The sequence below is a fragment of the Cornus florida genome, unplaced genomic scaffold, assembly GCF_030987335.1.
Source record: "Cornus florida cultivar Cherokee Brave unplaced genomic scaffold, ASM3098733v1 CherokeeBrave_3.0.0_Hap2_Chr10, whole genome shotgun sequence".
In the NCBI taxonomy this organism is placed as follows: Eukaryota; Viridiplantae; Streptophyta; class Magnoliopsida; order Cornales; family Cornaceae; genus Cornus; species Cornus florida.
This window is the reverse complement of record NW_026775580.1, coordinates 3811751-3834821: the sequence shown is the minus strand read 5'-3', so window position 1 is coordinate 3834821 and position 23071 is coordinate 3811751. Positions and strand designations below refer to the sequence as shown.

Here is a 23071-nt window from a genome sequence, read left to right as displayed (position 1 = left end):
GGAAGTTTGCCAATTGCAAGGTGGTTCACAACATCGGCAAACCAAGGCAACTTCCCATTGGAAATGTGAAAAAATTGCTCATCTGGGAAAGAATCACGAATTGGAAGACTTAGGGAAGATTCAGCCATCAACCTTGAGAGGTGGTCGGCAACGACATTATCGGAGCCTTACTTATCCTTGATTTCAAAGTCAAATTATTCGAAGAGTAAAATCCATCTTATTAAGCGTGGTTTGGTTTCCTTTTTCAACAATAGATGCCTAAGAGCGGCATGATCGGAAAACACAATCACCTTTGATCCTAAGAGATATGACCGAAATTTATCAAGGGTATACACTACGGCAAGTAACTCCTTCTCGGTAGTGGAGTAATTTAGTTGAACTCCCGATAAAGTTTTACTTGCATAGTATATGGCATATGGAAGCTTACCCACCCTTTGGCCCAAGACGGCACCCATTGCATAGTCGAAAGCATCACACATAATCTCAAATGGTAATGACCAATTTGGAGGTTGCATGATGGGGGTGGAAGATAGAAGAATGTGAAGTTGATGAAAAACATCTAGGCATGCTTGATCAAAGACAAACGGTGTCTCCTTGGCGAGAAGATTGCACAAAGGTCTAGTAATTTTGCTAAAATCTTTGATGAAGCGGCGATAGAAGCCAGCATGACCTAAGAAGGAGTGGATCTCACTCACCGTAGAAGGTGGAGGCAATTTGGAAATGAGCTCCACTTTTGCTTTATCAATTTCAATTCCTCTTTGAGATATGACATGGCCTAATACTATCCCTTCTTTTTACTATGCAAAGCCAAACCAGTCGATGTCTACACCTAGGCGTCGACCGATTTAGCTAGAGTGGTCGACATGTGACCTGCACATGTCGACTGATTCCTGTAGTTCCTCCATTTGTTGTTCTTTTCCAAATTTGTCCAATCCCGATCCATTTAACGATGCTATTGAGTACTCTAAAGCATAGTATGATGTATTAATTACATTTTGATATCGCAAATGACCGTATTGCCCCTAGATGATCTTGGGTTCGATTAAGGACCTGAATAATGATTCGGACCTCTGGGTTCGGGTAGTTACAAGTTTAAATCTGTAGAGCATAAAAAATGGGCGTGTAAGTTTCTTACCAAAGGACATAAAAAAGAAAAAGAAAAAAAGGATTTTGCTTTAAATTATTAATACTCTAGATAAGAGTTAAGTATTGCTTGCATTTATGAAAACAAATGGTGTGTTTGGATAGACATGGGAGAAAATAAAAGAAATGATAGTATTAGTTAGAAGAGAAAAGAAAAAAAAAGAAATGATAGTAATAATTTTAATTCGTATTTGGATAGATAGGAGAGAAAAGAAAAGAAATAATAGTTATTCTTGTTTGGATAAGATAGAAGAGAAAACATAACAGAAAGGATAGCGAACAAATTACTATCCTACCCTTTAATAATCACTTCACATATTATTTATTTTCAAAATTTCACGTAAGATATTTAGAATGTTTCTTTGTGATAGTTTAATGTAATGGGTAAAAACAAAAAAAAAAAAAAATTAATGGATAAAAACAAAATTAGGACATAAATGAAATAATTTTTTTTTTATATTATTTTGTGAAGGATATTTTTGATATTAAGAATCTACAACTTACTTCCCTATCCTTCTCTCCCTAATTTTCTCTCCAATTAAGTTACCCAAACCCTGCCAGACACACCCAAAAGGTCTTAAAATCGAAATCGAAATCGATAAAAAATTTAGTTGAAATTTTGTGCGTAGTTCGAAGGAAAGAATCAGACCTATCATTATGTATTCAAACGTTTTTGTGCGAAGTTCCTTTCTGAGTAGCACGAAGCGTTTCTGCTTTCCCTCCCAATTTTCCTTTTCTTTCTTCTATCGTACTACTGTTCTCTCTATTTCCAATTCTCTCTCCCTCTCTCTCTAGAGTAACTGTACGTTCACCGATCAATCTTTCATCGTTTTCTCTCTCCAAGCACATAATTTCGATTCAAATTTCTGAATAGCTTAACAATTTAATATCGGAATCTCTGTGTGCGTATGTTTCTCTCAGGTCCGGAAAGGCAGTGAAGATGGAAGAGTATTTGCAGTACATGAAGACCTTGCGCTCTCAAATGAACGGTATATATATACCTCTCTCTCTCTCTCTATATATATATATATATATATATATATTTATATACATACATACATTCATCTAAAATAGCGATGGGAGTTGAATTTCAAATGTTGATTTAGGAAATCTGTTAATCTGTTTCAATCGGTGGATAGTTTTGAACTGTGCTCAGCCTAATTAATTCGTAAATTCTGATACTGAAGATGTTGAAGATCAAGTAGCAAAGATCTCTGTTGAAGAGCAAATGCAGATCACGACAATTGAAATTTTGGAGAAAGACCTTGATTTAGGTTTCTTCTTCTTTCTTAAACTCTGCTGTATTTTCTATCTCTTTCCCTCGTTCTCTCTCTGTGTACGATCAGCATGCACACAAACACATTGCTGTGTGTTTATATTTCGCTGTGCATCTTTTGTCCTATCAAAATTTACTTTAAAAATACAAGATAATTAAAAAAGAAAAAATGTTCTGTGTGTGTGTCTTTTGAATCCATACATTATGGACGATGGTTGTTAAAATGCTTAGGTAAGGTGTGAGCCCAATCCTTGTGTGGTATTACGTATGATAAACATAGTTGCTGAAATGTTTAAAATATGCAACAAAACTTGTCAAGTTAAAAAAACAAATAACTCTTGAGCACATCAATTCAACAAAAACCTAGATCAATGCATATATGTTCTTTCAATTTGAATATGAATTCAATCAAATCAATGTACTGTTTCAAGCAATTTAAAATATGCAACCAATATTAGTCAAACTTTTTCAGGAATGAATTCTTTTGGCATATCAACAAAGAGAGCTAGGTAAGTCAATGTGCGTCTATATATTTGTTATGCAGGTGCATTAAAAGAATGAAGTGCAATTAGAAGTGAGCAACAAAATAAAATAATATAATCATGTAGATTTTCAACATATATTATATTTACCATAAATACAAGAATCATTTAATGCATATCCAAGGCTGTGAATCCCGACAAAGTGACAAACATTATAAGATTAAATATATGATCCTCCGAGGCTGAGGAATTTATTTGTGCATGACTGAAGCGGTCTGGCCTGCATATAGATTAAGGTGAACCGATTTAGTCTTGACAAGCCTGGGGATGTGGGGTCTAGGTGAGCCTTTGACAATTAGGAGAGTTGAGTTATTTTAATAACATTATTTTACAATTAAATTTCTTAAAAACTTGCATATTTTTATGATTTTTTGTCATGCCACATGCAACATAGTTTTCATAATGTCTGCAAATCCAGGCCAACAGACCTTGTTTAATGAACCAGATTTAAAATGCTGGGGGCAGGCTGTATAGTGTAATGATACCAATGTTTAGGTCTGATCTGTGATCTTTGCCTCGTTAACTTTGATAAGAACGCTCTTTTGGTACATTGTATTTTCTTGGTATAAATTGGAAACAGAAAGGGGATCAAATTCAGTGGTCACCGCTTTTAGAAGATTCTTCTTATCAGTTTTTGTTGCTCAAAATCTTCGACCATTAATTGAAAAGAATTAATGTAGAAAGAAGGATTGAGAAAAAAGTTGAATGTTTTCTATTCTTCCTAGACTGTTAGTTTAAGGGCATTTTTATAATCTTTAGTTTGTGATACAGGCTTTCCCATAATATGATGTTTTTAAGAAGCATGAATGCTTAGGTACTTAATATTACATGATTTTCCTGAGGTTTATGTTGAATCATCAGAGTGATATTTTATACAATTAATCATAGTCCAGTCGAGTGCATAATTGAAACATTGCCAGGGCAAGTTGTTGAATTAAGCAACCATCTAGAAGTATAAAATGATAATTAGCTAGAGCTTTGCTTTCGTGGTCCTATTAGCAGCTTTAGTGACTGCTTAGCTGCTTACAGTTAACTGTGGCCTAGTGCTTTATGTTTCTGTATTTCATTATCTGAAAATATAGTTAGCAGGTCTAAAAATTGCCTAGATGAGCTCTTGATATACTTGCAGATATCTAAGCAAATGGGTTTCAGAACAACATCAGGAAAGAGAAGATATTCTATATTGAAGTTGTACTATGTTGTGAAAATCTTTGCTATTTTTGCATATTAGTATTTCCTTGAACTTGTGTAACAATGCAGCAAAATCTGATATAAGGAGACTTAAAGAGGATACTGATCAGATGGTGAAGGCAAAGGGGCTGATCTGTTCGCAGATTTTGGAAAAACAGAGAAAGATTGCCTCCATGGAGTCCGATTCATCCACCCTTACACAGGTAGCCTATTTCTTTTAACCATTTTTTGTTTAAGTGTTGAAGGAAGATTTGGTGTTAGCTAGATTTGGAACTTCATTGAAAGAATTTTAGTTGAAAAAATAATCTACTTAAATCAGGTTTCCTCCCCCCCCCAGTATTAACATGTAAGATGTCCTAGATCCCAATGTAGGTTGAAGATTATCAAAGTTATGATTATCTATTATGTGCATTGTTTGTTTCTTCTTATATTATTAATTTTATCTTGGTACTATTATCATATCAATTTTCTTTCCCCATCGGTTCTAGAGTTACATATATTAACTAACATCTATCTTACGACACCTTGACTTGTGCATTATGGAAATTGATATGGCTACATGGTAGCTTGATAATGTAAAAAGTAGACATTCAAAAGTGTATTAGACAAGTGTTGGGTTCTTGTCCCACATTGGATCTGGATGGGAGGGTTTTGGACTTATAAGGGTGGCTATGCAACACCACCTAATAGCTTAAGCAATTGAGTTGCAGGGCAACTCTCAGCCTCTTACCAATATTATCAAAGCAGGCCCCGTCCTTGATGTGGTGTCATGTCAAGTGTCTGCCTGGGTGGTACTTGGGTCAGGGTCATTACTGGGTCCTCCTGCCCTTAGAAGGGATGGGTAGGCTGGGTGGTCTGATTGTGACAAGGGTGTTGCGAGTTCAGGGTGGGGAGAATTTTAAAGGGTTCTTGTCCTATATCAGATATGGATAGGGAGGGTCCTAGGTAGGGGTGGCAATTCATGTTGGCGGGTTGTAATTATATCTTGTCGACCTATGAGTATTATGCTAAACAGGTTAACTCGTTTAATAATCGTGTCAAGTACTCTCGATACGAACACGGGCTGTTTATTAAACTGGCGATCCGACTCGACTTGTGTAACCTGCTTAATAATCGGGTCATGTAATGATACGACTCGTTTTTTGGCATTTTTAACCTGTTTAACTTAAATGGGTCCGTAAAATACAAATATAATGAAAAACGTGAAATAATGAATGACTAAATTCATGAAAATAGAATAATTTGGACAAGACAATTTTTTTAAAAGGCCAAATACAATATCCATAGTGTATTTATATTGAAATAATAGAAATGCTCATTGTAATTGGGTTAAAACAAGTTACGGCTTAATTGGGTTCACCTGACACAATTACGACACGATTAATTAAACGGGTTGAACTTCAAAATACGAACACGACATGATTAATTAAACCGTTTGACACGATTATGACACAAACACAATTAAGTTCAACCAAATCCAATAACTTCGTGTAGTGTTGGCAGGTCATGTCGAATTTTGCCACCCCCTAGTCTTGTGCTTGTAACTTACAAGGACAAGTATGCAACATCATCTAATAGCTTAAGCGTTTGGGTTGGAAGGCAATCGTCGGCATGTTACAACTAGCACAACAGGCAATATATTGCATTCCAAAGTCCTGAAGCTCTTCCTATTGGTGTTGCTTCAACTCATCCAAAATTCGCTTGAAGCCACTATGGTAGCCTTCTAAATTTCTCACACAGTTGTTGTACTTGACACAATCCTTTCGTTAGATATATTGTGATATAAGGAGTGAAATGAGTGAAAGGTTGTATATGAAATACCTGTTGCTAAAAGTTAGTCTCTTCCAAGTATTTTGAACGAACACATCTATTCTTGAAGAGTTGTACATATTCTTGAATAGTTACATTTATTCCTAAAATACATGTCTATTCAGTGGTGACTTTTGGATTCAAATTGGCAACCAACCCTACTCTAAAAATAGGGTACTTGATTTAGGAAATTATATATAATGTAATATACTATTGTCTCTCTATCTCTTTATGTACTATCTTCAGTCAAATTATAAACAGTTTCACCAAGTGTTCAAGGGAATTCTTCTGTATTGTTAACTGCAGATTCCGACTTCTTTGTATTTTGGAGGTGTTTGGTCATAGAACTTGATAACAAACTCAATTAGAGTGGGGAAAAATAACATGTTAAAGAAAGTGACTACATGTCTCAAAGCCACAAATCATTTTTCTTTCCTCAATTCTGAGTATCGGTGCTAACACCTTTTCCTTAAAAAGTCTCTTTGACTGCAATCTACGTCTCTGTGGTAGTTTTCTAAAATAAAAATTGGTAGATTTCCATTGTGTTCCATAATTAGGTTATGCATCTTGACAAAATAAGTATTTTGTTCCCACTCTTTCCCTTAAACATGAAGTGTATTATCTTTCCTTACCTTCCAGTAATACTTTACTGAGCCCACAACATGTTATTACAATTCAATGTTACTTATTTGCTTTCCAGGGCTGTACATAGAGGATATAATGCATTATACTTCACCGGTTTCAGCCTTTATGTTTTTAAGACAGAGAAACACACTAAAAAGGAAGTCTTAAATAGGAAGTAATACACCTAAACATTACCAGATAACTCTGTGCAGAACTTAATGTCTAGGACATTTGAACTCTGACCATTGGTGACCAAACATGGCCAACACAAAAACTGGAAGACTACTCCTGATGGAACAGTGATAGGGTATCATGTATAGTTGTTGACATTAAGAAATGGTCCCCTGTATCAAACTGCCCTTCCCTTATGGGGAAATATGGATATATATATATACATGTATTTATTATTATGCTTAGTTGCTGAATTAATTGTATGAAACTGCCCTTGAATGTATTAAAAATATCCTTGGAGAATGAAAAGGAACACAATCATTATCCAAGGAAACTTGTTGTGGAATGAACCTGTCCAAAACATCGTAAAAACAAAACGTGTATAAGGTTTGGCAAAAAACTAGAAATAGAAAAACCATTAAAAAATAAAAAAATGTTAACAAGGAAGTTAAAAAGTAGTGAGAGAAACTAAATTTAAAGTATACGATGATCTACATTTTTAAATTATTGCACAAAAGAAGGGAGAAGAATGTATATGAACTTGCTAAACCAAGGGAAAGGGGAATTGAAGATTTAAGCCATATTAAATGCATCAAGAATGAAGATTTAAGGTTTTTGTAAAAGATGATGAAATCAAAGAAAGATGGAAAAGTTGATTTGAGATATTGTTAAGAGAAAATCATTTAGGAAGTTGATACTTATAGAATAAAGTAATCTTAGGCTACCATATATTTCCTTAGGGTCACGAGTGCCAGGTTAAAAATATATTAAGGAATATGAAATTAGGAAGGATTTAGGACAAAATGGCATCCCTATTGAGGTTTGGAAGTGTTTAGGGGATGATAGTGTGTCGTGAGATAATAACAATGGAGAGAATGCATGGCGAGTTAGCAAAAGTATGCTACTCCTTCTGTCCCATTTTAAGGGACATGCATTTAATGCATTGTCCCCTTTTAAAATTCCAAAGTTACCTTTTAAAGTTTAGATATATAAGTATCAAGTTCATAAATTTTAAAAACTGAAAGGGTATTATTGGAAAGATGTATTTTACTTAACTTTTTTCTTATGGGACAACTATTTTTTTTTTTTTGATAAGTAAGAATTTATTAAATATGCTCAAAAGGGGAGCGAAGCTCAAAGAAAACAAAAAGAAAACAAAAAGGGCCAAAAGGCGCCTTAGACCTTCAGAGAGGCCAAGAAAACAATGATTTCCTCCATATCTATAATCTCTCCCTGAAACCCAACAAAAAAGAGTAGAAATAGCAGAGAACTTAAGCATAGAAATAGGCTTCTTTTTCCCGTCAAAATATCTCCTATTTCTCTCGAGCCAAATACACCACCAGATACAAAGCGGCGTAGCCCTCCAAGCATCCTTAACACCAACCTTAACAGAGACGCCTCTCTAAGCTTTAATCAACCCTCTAGAGGAATAGGGCATGGCCCAATGGACCCCAAATAAACGAAGCATCAAATCCCAGCAGTCTCTGGCCATACTGCAATGTAAAAGGAGGTGATCAACTGATTACTCCTCCTCAAATTATCCTGGGTTAAAATCTTACCCAGGACAGAGGTCCAAGCAAAAAAGGCGACCTTGCGGGGAGCCTTAGAACGCCAAATAGCCTTCTAGGGGAAGAGCTCACCTTGACTATCCGAAAGACATCTAAAGAAGGACCTAACCTCAAACCGGCCTTGCGAGTTAGGAATCCATAGCCACTCATCTGGCTCCCCAAAAGAAATCACCTGGCTATACAAAAGCTCCAGAAAACGAGAAACATCCTCGATCTCCCAATCCTTAAAATGCCTCTTGAACTGAACATCCCAAGTCAGTCTCCCGTTATCAAGATGATAACAGTCAACAACCATGGCCTGTTGGTGAGAAGCAATCCTATAGAGCCGTGGGAAAGCGAGAGCAAGAGGGAGCTCCCCACACCAGAGATCCTTCCAAAAACTGATCCTCCTTCCATCTTTAATGCGAAAACGAACAGGCTTGCAGAAGTCATCCCAACCCCTTCGAATGAAGTTCCATACTCCCACCCCCCTTGGACCACACATCGCCCGAGAGCACCAGCCCCCATGACCTTCCCCAAACTTGCTAGCAATAACTCTCCTCCATAACCAATGCCTCTCGATTCCAAACCTCCAGAGCCATTTACCAAGGAGAGCCTTATTAAAAGGCAACAACCTCCTTAACCCTAAGCCTCCAAATCGAATTAGATGACACACTTGATCCCACCGAACCAGGTGAAACTTGAACTCTTCTCCTTTCCCTCCCCAAAGAAAATTACACAGCTGTCTTTCAATTCTCTCAGCCACTGAAGAAGGAATATGAAACAGAGATATGAAGTATGTAGGAAGGCTAGAAAGAGTGCTCTTAATCAGGGTAACTCGACCCCCCTTAGACAAGTACTGCTTTTTCCAACCCGCCAATCTCCTCTCAAATCTGTCCACAACTGGATCCCAACTTCCCACACATCTGGAAGGGGCTTCCAAAGGTAAACCTAAATAAGAGATGGGAAAGGAGCCAGTGCAACATCCAAGGATCTGAGCAAACAACTCAATCCCAGGAACATCCCTAACAGGCACAAGAAGACTCTTGCCTACATTAACCTTAAGGCCAGAAACAACTTGAAACCAAATCAAAACGCATCTCAAATACCTCAGCTGGGACGCATCCGCATCACAAAACACAATAGTGTCATCTGCAAACATCAAATGAGAAACCTCCAATTGACTAGCAACATCCCTGCCCACCCGAAATCCACTCAAAAAACCCAACTCCACAGCCCTCTTCAGCAATCTACTAAGAGCCTCCACAAAAAGGAACAGGAAAGGGGAAAGCGGATCCCCTTGTCTCAAGCCCCTCGAGCTAGAGAAAAAACCCGTTGGCGCTCCATTCATAAGGACAGAGAAACGAGCGCTAGAAATGCAGAAAAGAATCCATCTCCTCCACCGCCCACCAAAACCCATCCTCTCTAACAGATAGAGAAGGAAACTCCAGCTCACATGATCGTATGCCGTTTCAATATCTAGCTTGCAAAGAACACCTGGAACACCACTGCTCAAGCGGGAATCAACACATTCACTAGCAATAAGAATTGAATCCAGAATCTGCCGACCTCCCACAAAAGCATTCTGAGAGTAAGAAATGACACCATCCATCACCTTCTTCAACCTAGAGGCCAAAACTTTCGCAGTCAACTTGTAAAAACATCCCACCAAACTGATAGGGCGAAAGTCTCTAACATCTATTGCCTCTCCGTTCTTCGGAATAAGAGCTATAAAAGTTGCATTCAAACATTTCTTAAAAGAGCCCTGCACATGGAAGGCATGAAAAGAGGCAATCACCTCCTCACGGACCACCTCCCAACACTCCAAAAGGAACCTCATAGAAAAACCATCAGGTCCAGGAGCTTTATCCCCATCACTACTCTTCAGAGCAGAGAGAACTTCCTCTTCGGAAAAAGGCTCCTCTAAAATAGAGCACTCCTCACCCGAAATAGAATCAAATTGAAGCCCATCCAGCAAAGGGCGCCAATCGGCTGACTCAGTGAACAACTTTGAAAAGTACTCAGAAGAACTCTTACATATCTCCTCCTCTTTACTAATCAACACCCCATCCATCCTTATCCTCCCAATGTGGTTGCCCCTTCTATGAGCATTGGCGAGCCTATGAAAGAATTTAGTGTTATTGTCTCCTTCCTTGAGCCACAAAGCTTTAGATTTCTGTCTCCATGAAATCTCCTCCATGACTGCAATCTCAGCAAACTCTGCTTGACACTTCACCCTCCTAAGCTTCAAAGGACCCGTTAAAAGACCCCGATTCTCCATCTTATCAATGTCAGCAATCTCAGAGAGAACCCGGTTCTTTCTCCAAGCCAAATTATCAAAAACCTCTTTGTTCCAGACTTTGAGATCATTCTTCAAAAAACGCAACTTGCCTGCCAAAGAATGACTTGGAGTGCCAACCACTCCATACCCTGCCCACCAGGATCGGACTCGCTCCAAAAAGCCTTCATCCCGGAGCCACATATTCTCAAATCTAAAAGGGGAACTTCTGCTGCGCAGCCCGCCACAGTTCAACAACAATGGAACATGATCAGACAAAGGACGAGCCAAGGTGGCCTGAACAACATCAGAAAACTTTTCCTCCCAATCACTCGACACCAAGAATCTATCAAGACGAGAGAGAGTAGGAGGAGAGCGTCCACTGGACCAGGTGAAAGGCCCACCCACCAAAGGCAAATTAAGCAAACAGAAACCATTAATAAACTCTGAGAAAGCCATCATATCAGCTGTCCATCTGCCCCCTGTCAACTCTCAAAAGGGGAACGAACAACATTGAAATCCCCCCCTATACACCAAGGCAACGACCATCGACTACGGATCTCCCCCAGCTCCTCCAGGAACAGATGGCAATCACAATCCTCCGTAGGCCCATAGACTCCAGAAAAAACCCAAGAAAGCCATCCTCCACCATGGATAGAACACAGGATGCCGAGAAACGCCCAACCTGAGAGTCCAACAAAGAGATCCAACGTACATCCCACATATAAAGGGAATGTACAAAGTTGTAGTAGTTATCCTTGTATTGTATCAATGAGTCATATTGTGAAACTTGGAAGAGAGTGGTGGAACGACGAATAAAACGGTAACTGAAGTGTTGGAAAATCAATTTATATTCATGTCGGAAATTGATTTTCATGTCAGGGAGGTCAAAGATGGAGGCTATATACTTACTGGAAGACTAATGGAAGATACAGAGAAGAAGAAAGATTTTCATGTGGTTATATTAATTTAGAGAGAGCCTATGATCGGTTACATGGAGATCTAATATGGAGGATTTAGAAAAAAACTAAGATGGAGGCTTTTAAAAAATGAAAAAAATCACAAAGGAATATATTGGCACAATAAAGATCATGTATGATGGATGTGTGACTATAGTTACAACAACTTGTGACTACAGTTACAACAACTATGGGAAAAACAAGTGAATTTCTAATTACAGAAAGATTACATTAAGGGTCAGCGTTGAACACATATCTTTTTGCCTAAGTTATGGGTGACATTCAGATTGAGATTTTATGGTGTATTTTATTTATTGTTGAAACTATAGGACTAAGTGCCAAGCGGAGGTTGGAGGGAAGCTTTGGAATACAAAGGGTTTAAGATTAGTAGGAATAAAATTGAACATATGGAGTATAACTTTAGTAAATCTAGAAATACAAGTAGGGATGTAGTGAAAATCGCGGATCAAGGGGGATAAAAAAGCAAGCATTTGTATTATTTAGGTTCAATCTTCATAATAGAAAACTTATAAAAAAAAAACATTCATAATAGAAGAGCGCATCTAGTATTTTCGTGATCAACATATTCTGCTAAGATTGGAATGAAAGTTTTATGAAACAACTATTATACTAGCTTTCTTTATGGGATAGAATGTTAGGTAGTTAAAAACCAACATATGCATGGAGTGAGTGTAGCAGAAATGCGAATGTTGAGATAGATGTGTGGCAAGAAGGATAGAATTAGAAATGAACATATTTGTGAAATGATTAGTGCCAATTGGAGGTATAATGAGAGAAAAATTAATTAAGGTCCATATCCATGAAATGGTTAGCAACTTAGCACCACTTAATGCACAGTTATAAAGAGTGACATGTTCCATATTGATGTTTAATGTTGAAATATGCAGAGGTCTCTGCTAATTCACTCGCTGCTGTAAGATAGTTAAGTGATTTGGTTTTCTAACTTCATAGATGCCCTTCATTTGGTTAATTACCAACTTTGAGTGGTTATTCTTGAGTAATACAAACAAAGTCTTCAGATGACCCCAACATGCTGCAGAGAGGAGCTATGCACCACTATGTTGTCTGGGTACACAAATAGGAAAGAGCAAGATTCAAAATTGCCTCTTCCTAGAAAGGTCTTATAGAGTACTTGTTTGCTTACTAATTATTCAAGAGAAACTCAAGAGTTACTGATCTGCCTGCCCCATCTATTTCAAATAAGCTCACCTGTTTGAAATGAGAATTTTAGAATTGACAGTTCAAACAAGGAAAATTGAGTAGTGGTGTCCTCTGTATGGAAATAGGGTGGTTTCCATCTCAGGAACAAATTTACACTAGTTATTTATAGTCTTCTACTGCGCCTTAAAAGTGGTAGAAATGGTTTGCATACACAGTTTCATATTCATTTTTTCTTCAATATTGATCATCAAAAGTACGAGGTGGTCAAGTGCTTGACTATTGATCACCAAATGTATGAGGTGGTCAAGTGCTTGACTAACTCTTGAAACACATACATTTGCTATTCTCTTGATGTCTTTTTGTCTTCTAAACATACAGACATTGGAGCTTATCCAACAAGAAAGAGTCAGCTTGTCAACCAAACTTGTAGAGAAAGGGTAACTAATCTGCAATTTCTAAGATGGACATGCACCTAATACTATATAATATTGATCATGCTTTGGTTACTGTAACAGTGCTTACTATACTAAGGTTGCAGAGGACATGAATACCAAATTACAAGAACAACAGGTTTATACCCTTTTATACTCATATATATCGTGCAGACAATGTTTACATTTCATTTGTAATTATGGTATTTGCTGGTTTCCATCAGTTGGTATATACATGTGTGAGTATATATTTATATATGTATTCACAAATATTATAAATGTGGTTTTATCGCCCAAGTGGACTTGATGACTATCTGAATGTAATTGATAACTGCTTTCTTCTTATTGCATCTCTTTCTAGATTGGCCTAAATCACTGTCTTTGAGGTTCTCGAATCAAATTGTGCGCTTTTGTGTAGGTTGTTAGTGTGGGTGGATGGGTGTGTGGCGGGTGCCTGAGTATTCTTTTTTATTTAATCATCAATGGTGCACTAAAACAAACATTATAATTGTGGTATGCATGCCCATAGCTGTTGTAAAGCATAAAATATATGTAAAAAGAGAAATTAAACGAGTAGACCACACAACTATTACGTGGTTCAGCCACTAGACCTACATCCACGGCACAAAGAGCCCAAAAGTATACATATCTGTCATTATAATCTTTCTTTTCATCCGCAATACAATGTTGGAGGCTCCTCTATATAGGAGAAGAGATGATGAGAATGGAAAGAGAGAAAATAGGAAACAAGGAGGATTTTTCTCCACTGATTCCTGTAGTTATAGTATCTTCAATAATAGGAAACAACTTCTACTTGAGGATTTTCCTCCACTGATTCTTCCATTAAATCTTCAATACTCCCCCTCAAGTTAGAGCATGAATGCCCAACTTGTCATTAGGATGACGAGTAGCAACAAGTGCGAATGATGACGGGAGGAGACAGAAGGCAAAGACCAATGCTATAGAACATACCAGCAGCCCAAACAAGTCGATAAAAACTGCCGGAGAAAAGGCGAAGAACAATGCTACCGAACACATTGGAAGCCCAAACAAGTCAATAAAAACTACCGGAGACACAGTAAAGGGGAAGACAATGCTCCTGAACACACCAGCAGCCCAAACAAGTCAATAAAAACTGCTGGAGACACGACCAAGGCGAAGAACAATACTACTAAACACACCACCAGCCCAAGCAAGTCAATAAAAACTGCCGGAGTTTTCTATTGTATGACAATAAACATACAGTGTCTTGCTTCTTACTATGCCAAGTAGTCGAGTTGCCACCAACAGTAGTATAGTAGTAGCCCGAAGTTGACCTTCTATCTGAAATTGATCCTGCATAATCAGCATCTGTCCAGGCCTCAACCTGTAAATGACCATGATTGACAAAAAAATACCACGGCCCAGTAAATAGCACTCACCCACACCTCACACTCTCACACAAACAAACAATACCCATATTCACGCGCACCCTCAATACCCACATGCACTCACACACTTCAGATCACAAACCCATTAACACACACTACACACCCACACCAGCACATACACGTATACATGCATATGCTCTGTTTCCTACACACATCACTTTCCATGTAAACACAAGCACACACGGCCCACAATGAAAAATGAATAAAAAAAAGGAGAGAAAATGAAGAATTAAAAATAATTAAAAAGAAAGTTGCAAGTTTGAGTTTTTTGAAAGACATGCTAATATGGTTAAGACAAAAGATGGCATTCCTGTTATTTAATTTAAGAAAAAGATTCCCTATTATAATTCATCTGACTTTGTCCCCTCTTTCTAGCTGGCCCACTTTTTTTTAATTTTAATTTTTATTTTTTTTTTTTTTTATCTTCCCTCTCTCATCCGATGAGGACCTATTCTTATTTCTCTATCTAGTTCTCTCTACTCTCTCTGAGTCTGCCAAGGCAACATCCGTCTTCATCATTGATTGTATCATCACCAGAATGAACAATGACCTTTGTTCTCAAAGTATCAGTAATATATAGAGGGCGAGCAGAAAGAACATAACATTGTCTTTAATGAAGAAAAGATTGCAGAAGATATGTTTTGTCAACCCAGAAGATCTCCAAGACCTCAGTCCGAAGTGCTGGATCAGAGGAGTCCCATTCAACTAAGGATCCAACAACAAGTTAAAGAACTGCCATTAACTACATTGAAAGTGATATTATTAAGCATAAAATCTCTAACATGTAGGATTGACTTCCATATTGCAGAATCTTTTGACCTTTGGATATAATTCCAGAAATTAGACTTTCTGGTATATGCTTCATTTGTGTCTTTATTCTGCATAAAATCCCAAGCTGGGGAGCAATGAACTGCAAAGTTGGTATCTTCAATCCTTGTAACACCCCTAGGCAAGGAAACCTTATTCCGAGACAATTCATTTTCTGAATATTATCTTTAGAAACCCAATTTTTTTTTTTTTTGTAGAGAACTCTTTTTTCACTGCTTGAGGCAAATTAACCAATAGTAGGTGAAAGTAGTGAGAACAGACCTGACCAATTATACTCTACCAGCCACAGATAAGTTCAGAGTATTCCAAGCTGTCAGTTTGGAATCCGCCTTGTCCACGAGAGCGGAGCAGTTCTTTAGGCTTTTGTCAATTAAGGGCAAATCTAAATACTTCATGGGAAACATCCCCTGTTTGAACTGCATGATTCTCAATAAACTTCTCTTTCTTCTCACAGCACCAGAGAAAAAAACTTGGCTCTTATACTTGTTAACAATGAGGTCAGAAGCCTGTTGAAATTCCTGAAACACAGTCATGACAGATCTAGCATTCCTCAAGCTGGCCTTAAGAATCAAGAATAAATCATCAGCAAAAAAAAGTTGACTAATCTGCATTCCCACTTTGTTGACAGCCTTGCACAACTCAATATGACCTTCATTAACCTTCTTTTGCATCAAATTAGAGAAATATTATGAAACTAAGGTAAAAAGCAAGGGAGAGAGTGGGCATCCATGCCTGATACCTTTGCCAGTAGGAAAAAAACCTGCAGGGACACCATTCACAAGGAGTGAAAATTTAGCAAATTCCATACATTGCTTCACCCAACCAATCCATTGTTGCCCAAACCCATAGCTGTGCATGACCTTGATCAAGAAATTTTAAGAAATGGAATCATATGCCCTTTTTAGATCATTTTTCATAGCCATAGAAGCACTTTCTTTGCTGCTAGAAAAACCCTTGAGACGATCATGGGCAAGAATAATATTACCCTGAATTTTCCCCTCTGATGAATGCCGTTTGCTCCCTCCCAACCAAACTGTCTAGAACACCAACCAATCTGTTAGCCACTATTGTAAGATTTATATGTAACCGCTCGCAAACGCACAAATCTTTGCAGATAGGGCTTACTTGTAAGGGTGTCGTACCCACGGGACTTGTGTTAATGTCAACGGACTTACCAAATTCTCAATTAACTTGAATTAAGATAAACAAGTTTGAATTGGTATTAATCTAGATGAACTAAGTATAAAATTAAACAAAAAACAATGATTAATTTAGAGAGAGAAAACCAGAGAGAGAGAAACTAGGGGCATGACTTCACCACTAATGTCGCACTACCATTCAATTGCATCAATTTATTGGATATTATAAATTCAAGCATATATTAATTCAGCTAGAAGATATTATAAATTAAAGCTAAGCATGGACTATCTTCGATTAGCATAAACCAACTAACTACTTTACTCTAGGGTGTAGTATGCTAATATTATATTCAGAGAAAAACCATTGTATAACCATCTCATTCACAACTACAAGAAGTAATTGAGTTGTGTTCAATCATAAGATTCAAATATCTAAGACAAGATAGAATTACACTTTATAATTGAATTAAAACTTAAAACCGATTTTTATTAAAAAGTCAATTAAAAATCCTATAGGTTACATAATCATGCATGAATAATAATTGTTCTCCAATAAATAAATACAATCAAACCAGTGGTGCTAAGCTAGGGCTACATCACAACACTAGCAAAGCGTTTAGCCGAGCATCTTTGGAATGGAATTCTTCATGGTTGAGGAAGACATCTTTACTGCCACGGATTGATCTCTTCTTTCTTCCAAATGCTTCTCCTCTGATCTCAGCCTCAAGCTCCTCTGTATGTGATGCCCCTAATGATGTAGAGAACTCCCTTTAAATAAAAGAAGATCAGCCCCAAAGTCCCTTTTTCATATAGAAGACATATATGGAAATTCTGTCAAACAGGGATTCCAAAATTTGTACAGACTTCCAGCCCAGTTTTGACAAGGTAAACAACTATTTTATGAATTCCTCGCGAAATACAAAATTGTAGCTCTTCGAATTTCCTTTCAAACTACGTGGGGATTGAGTTGTTTTGACACCCGAGGAGAGAGATACAGACAGATTACCAAAACGGGTTCAAGCTACCAACTTTGGAGAAAGTTTCCTAGTTGGAGAAGTGTTAACTACCCATCTACTCCAAAAACTTAAGCTGTTATAGAGAGTGCAACTTTTATACTTACATCCTTTAACACGCCTCCTCACGTGTGTGTGGCCTTTTTTTTTTCTTTTTTTTTGGTCTAACACGTGTTTTTCAATTTTTTAATTAGGGTGACGGTGAGGTTTGAACTCGAGACATTTGGCTCTGATACCATGTTAAATTTGAATAGAAAAATAAAGTATGAAGAACAGAAGGCAATGATATACGTGGTTCAACCACTAGGGCTTACATCCACAGCATACAAAGCCCAAAGGGCTACATATCTTTTATTATACTCTCTTTTCATACATAATACAATAGAGATGAAAAGAGATAGAAAATAGGAGACAACATTAATACCGGAGGATTTTCCTCTATTTATTCCTCCGGTAACAACAGTAAATCTTCAATACTCCCCCCTTAGATTGGAGCAGGAACCAAGTTTACGAGTAGCAACAAGTGTGAATGATGAAGATGTATAACAAGCTGAACTCAATAAAAAATGGATTTGGAGATCCGAGACGAGTAGCAGTATCCTCAATTGATGAAGAGGTGTAAGAAGACGACCTCAATAAAAATGGAGCCAGAGATCCAGGACAAGTAGTAGCAGTCTCGATTAATGAAAAGGTGTAAGAAGACGGCCCCAAAAAAATGGATCCAAAGATCTGACACGAATAGTAGCAGTCTCGATTGATGAAAAGGTGCAAGAAGACGACCTTAATAAAATGGATTCAAATATGAGAACAAAAAATGGCTATGACGAGAAGGGAGAAATGAACATAGAACTTTACCGGCTTTAATACCATGTTAACTACCCATCTACTCCAAAAACTTAAGCTGTTAGAGAGGGTGCAACTTTTATACCTATATCCTTCAACAAGAAGGATTCTTCCTTTTCTTCTTCTTTCCATTCTCATCAACTTATGGTTTCTTTTGGACTCTTTTCTAAGTCTACTCAGACTAGATCTTCATCATTGCTTGGTCCCAGAATGTCATCTTTTAAAGCTCGTGCTTGACTGATATTACAATTAAAGCCCTGAAATAAATAAGAACAATAAAACAATATAAAATCACAAATTAAACTACTACTAAGAGAATAAAATGTGCAAGTTAAGGGGCTAAAATGTATATTCAGCGCCTAACACACCCCCAAACTTACATATTGCTAGTCTTATAGCAATAAAACTAAAGAAACATAAAGGCCGCTTTCGTGGGAATCACAATTGCATTTAGCGTATGCAACAAGCCTTTTAAACCCTTAGGGGATGAGTGAAGTTTCGTGAGAGTTTCCAGAGATGATACCATTAAACATACAAAACAATTCAATTCTTTGGCAATCAACTTTTCTCATATCATGACAATAATCAAGGGGAAGACTACACAAAAGTACTTTAAAAATTATCAACTGACAATAGTCCTTGGTCTCTATTTTCATACTTCATCTCAATGTTTCCCACACACTTTTACAATAAGAATAACAGCAAAAATCAATCCCCAATGTTGTGAAATTTGTGAATCAGCAAATCATCTATGTAGTAATGTCTTTAAAGAAATATATGGGAGAAAAAACTTCTCTGATATTTTTATTATTGTTATCTTTGGAATAAGTGAATTACCAGAATATATAGGAGAGGAAACCTTCACAATTAGGTTAACCAACTCCTTGATTTTAGGAAGTAAAATAAGAAACTAACTAACAGAAATCTTGGAGATTTGGATACTAATTATCTTCATCTCTTTATTTGAAACTAACAAAATCTGCTAACTAAAGCTGCTAACTAATTATCTTGGAATTTCCACACTCCCCCTCAAGCTGGGCAATATATATCAATCATTCCCAACTTGAAAAGAAGGATTTCAAAGCGATCTCGGTTAAGAGCCTTGGTGAGGATGTCTGCGGTTTGAAGACTTGAAGGAGTATGGATCATCTTGATGACTCCCTGATTGATCTTTTCTTTGATAAAGTGTCCATCAATCTCAACATGTTTAGTTCTGTTATGGTGAATAGGATTTTTAGTAATATTGATAGCAGCTTGGCTGTCACATAATATCTTTATTGTACTTTCAGTAGGGATTTTCAGTTCTTCTATGAGTCGTTTGAGCCACATTCCTTCACATATTGTATGTGCCATTGCCCTGAATTTAGCCTCAGCACTGCTTCGAGCAACTACAGACTGCTTCTTGCTTCTCCATGTAACAAGGTTTCCCCACACATAGGAACAATATCCTGAGGTAGATCTTTGGTCACTTAGGGATCCTGCCCAGTCGGCATCTGAGAAAATTTCCATGCTACGGTCTGTCCCCTTTTTGAAGAACAGCCCTTTCCCTGGAGTCTTTTTGATTGCTCATAAACTGACTAACCACATTGACAGGAAAACTAATATTCGGTCTTGTGTGAGATAGGTAAATGAGTTTTCCCACCAATCTTTGGTACCTCCCTTTGTCAACCGAAGTAGAATTCTCCTTCATGTCAAGTTTGTTGGAAGGGTTCATAGGTGTTTCTGAGGGCTTACAACCAGGCATACCTCTTTCTTTGAGCAAATCAAGCGTATACTTCCGTTGAGAGACAAAAGTACCTTGGTTGGATCGAGCCACTTCCGTGCCAAGAAAATATCTCAATGTAACGAGATCCTTGATTTCAAACTCTTTGGCAATAGTACTCTTTAACCGACTTATCTCTTCTTCATTATCACCTGTTAAGATAATATCATCCATATATACAATAAGGATGGTATTTTCCCTTCAGGAGACTTCTTGATAAATAAAGTGTGATTTGACTGGCCTTTAGTGTATCCATGCTTCTTGACCGCTATGGTAAATCTCTCAAACCAAGCCCTTGGTGACAGCTTAAGGTCATAAAGAGATTTCATAAGTTTGCAAACACGGTTGATATTGCTTGGGTTCTCAAAACCAGGAGGAATCTCCACGTAGACTTCATCTTCCAAGTCTCAATTAAGGAATGCATTCTTAACGTCAAGTTGATGAAGAGGCCAGTCCAAATTGACCGCCATGGATAGAAGAACCCGGACTGTGTTTAACTTAGCAACTAGAGCGAATGTTTTTTGATAATCAATCCCGTAGATTTGAGTGAATCCCTTGGCGACAAGTCTCGCCTTATATTGGTCAAGAGTTCCATCTGCCTTATACTTAACATTGAATATCCACTTACATCCCACATGTTGTTTGTCTTTGGAAAGTTTTGTGAGTTCCCAAGTACCATTCTTCATAAGAGCTTGAATTTCTTCACTAACTGCTTCCTTCCATTTAGGGTGCTTTAGAGCCTCTTGTATGTAGCTTGGAATGTCTATGTTGGATAGATTCGAGGTAAAAGCGCGGTAACAGGGAGACAATCTCTCATATGTCACCAAGTTTGAGATCGGGTGCCGAGTGCATGACCTAACACCTTTCCTTTGAGCAATAGGAATATCAAGATCATTACTAGGGTAAGAATATGTGTTACCTTGAGTAGAAGTGACTAGATTTGAAGCGGATGCTTGGTTCTGTTCAGGAAAAATGAGTTGATCCACCTCCTTTGGAGTTGTCTGCTTTCTTGAGTAAACAATCCCTTTAAATATTTTTGATTTTTCTTGTTGAGTCAGAATCTGAGGACTATTTGGAGTGGGTTCGGAATGAACAGGTTTGGATGTTGACTCAAGTAGGATAGGCGCAATTGGAGGTGTGGTGGTGTTACTCGGAGTAGGTGAACTTGAGGTGATGGAAGGCACGAAGATATCCACATCTTGCCAAAACTGATATTCTTCTACCACGATAGAATTCTCCCCCCGAATATGAGTTTTGGAGTAGAAAGGCTGATTCTCAAAGAAAGTTACATCCATGGTGTTATAGAACTTCCGAGTAGTGGGAGAGTAGCATTTGTAACCTTTTTGGTGAGAGAAGTATCCGAGGAATAGGCATTTTAAGGCTTTGGGATCTATTTTGCTCCTCTGATGAGGTGGTATGTGGACAAATGCTGAGCAACCGAAGACTTTTAGTGGCAAGGATGAGATGAGTCTGGATTGTGGGTAGACTTGTGTGAGTACTTGACATGGAGTTTGGAATTTCAAGACTCTTGAAGGCGTCCGATTAATGAGATAGGTAGTGGTAGGGACAGCTTCCCCCCAAAAGTGTTTAGGGACATGACTTGTGAACATAATAGAACTAGTAACTTCTAAAAGGTGTCGGTTTTTCCTTTCGGCTATCCCATTTTGCTGTGGGGTGTTTATGCAAGAACTTTGATGAACTATCCCATAATCAAGAAGGTAATTCTCAAGAATAAAATGAAAGTATTCCTTGGCATTGTCAGTTCTGAAAATCTGAACTTTGGCTTGGAATTGTGTTTGGATCATTGAGTGAAATTTTTTAAAAATTGGTCTTGCCTCAGATTTTTCTTTCATGAGAAATATCCAGGTGATTCTAGAATGATCATCAACAAAGGAGATAAACCATCGGGTTCTCGTGATATTATTGACTCGAGAAGGTCCCCAAATATCGCTATGTATATTGAAAAAGGATGTGATTCCTTATATGGCTGAACCGGATAAGAATTTCGAGTATGTTTGGACAATTGACAGATTTCACACTGGAAAGACTTTGAATTTTTATTAATGAATAAAGTAGGAAACAACTTTTCAAGGTATATGAAACTTGGGTGACCTAATCGAAAGTGCCCACAACATAATTGCACTTTCATTATTGGAAACGGGAAACGAATTGGAATTCCTAACAGATTGACTCTCTACACAATGAACACTTTGAGATTGTTTTTCAAGTTGATTATCGCTCCTGAAGAGGTAGAGCCCTTCACTTTCCTTAGCATTGCCAATCGTCCTCCCCGAATCCAAATCCTGAAATTCACAATGAGTGGGAAAGAATTTAGCAACACAATTCATATCTCTAGTAATTTTGCTAATGGATAGCAAGTTACAGGTCAGATTAGGAACCAACAAAACTGAATTTAGAACCAGGGTCTTTGAGATGATAATTGACCTAATACCAGCTACAGTGGATAGAGAACTATCCACTATTCTCACTTTGTAATTTTCAGAACAAGGGACGTACTTGTAGAATAAGGAAGCATCCCCAGTCACGCGGTCAGATGCTCCAGAGTCAATGATCCAAGATTTTTTATTCTCGGTTTTGACTCCAAGAGCACTTAGAAATGTACCTTTTTGTGCTACTGAACCTGTGCTGATGACTGGTGTTGCAGGACTTGACTGAAGTTGGCTTAACATCTTCTGCAGCATCTCAATTTGTTCCTTGCTGAAGGGTGAAGTTTCGGTTGTTGGTTGCTCATCTATGGTGGCTGCAAAGCCACGGCTTTCTCTGCCCTGAAAAAGTCTGTTTGGCTTCCAGTCGGCTGGCTTGCCATGAATTTTCCAGCATGTTTCTTTGGTATGTCCAGGCTTGCGACAGTGATCATACCAAGGCTTGCCTTTGCGGGTTCG

The 23071-nt window shown here is 37.7% G+C and overlaps 1 protein-coding gene across 5 annotated transcripts in view; it reads left to right on the top strand.

The window, feature by feature from the left end:
* Positions 1 to 1668: 1668 nt before the first annotated feature.
* Positions 1669 to 23071, top strand: part of LOC132279478 (uncharacterized) — a 43555-nt gene continuing 22152 nt past the window's right edge. For 2 of the 5 annotated variants that reach the window (XM_059781469.1, XM_059781468.1), the window contains exons 1-6: positions 1669 to 1945; positions 2065 to 2132; positions 2331 to 2417; positions 4222 to 4355; positions 13101 to 13159; positions 13238 to 13292. In XM_059781469.1, coding sequence (XP_059637452.1) covers positions 2084 to 2132; positions 2331 to 2417; positions 4222 to 4355; positions 13101 to 13159; positions 13238 to 13292 — 384 coding nt within the window. In that variant the 5' untranslated portion in view covers positions 1669 to 1945; positions 2065 to 2083. Of the gene's footprint in view, positions 1946 to 2064; positions 2133 to 2249; positions 2418 to 4221; positions 4356 to 13100; positions 13160 to 13237; positions 13293 to 23071 lie in introns of those variants that run through there. The other 3 variants (XM_059781466.1, XM_059781465.1, XM_059781467.1) reach the window with 2 other exon arrangements.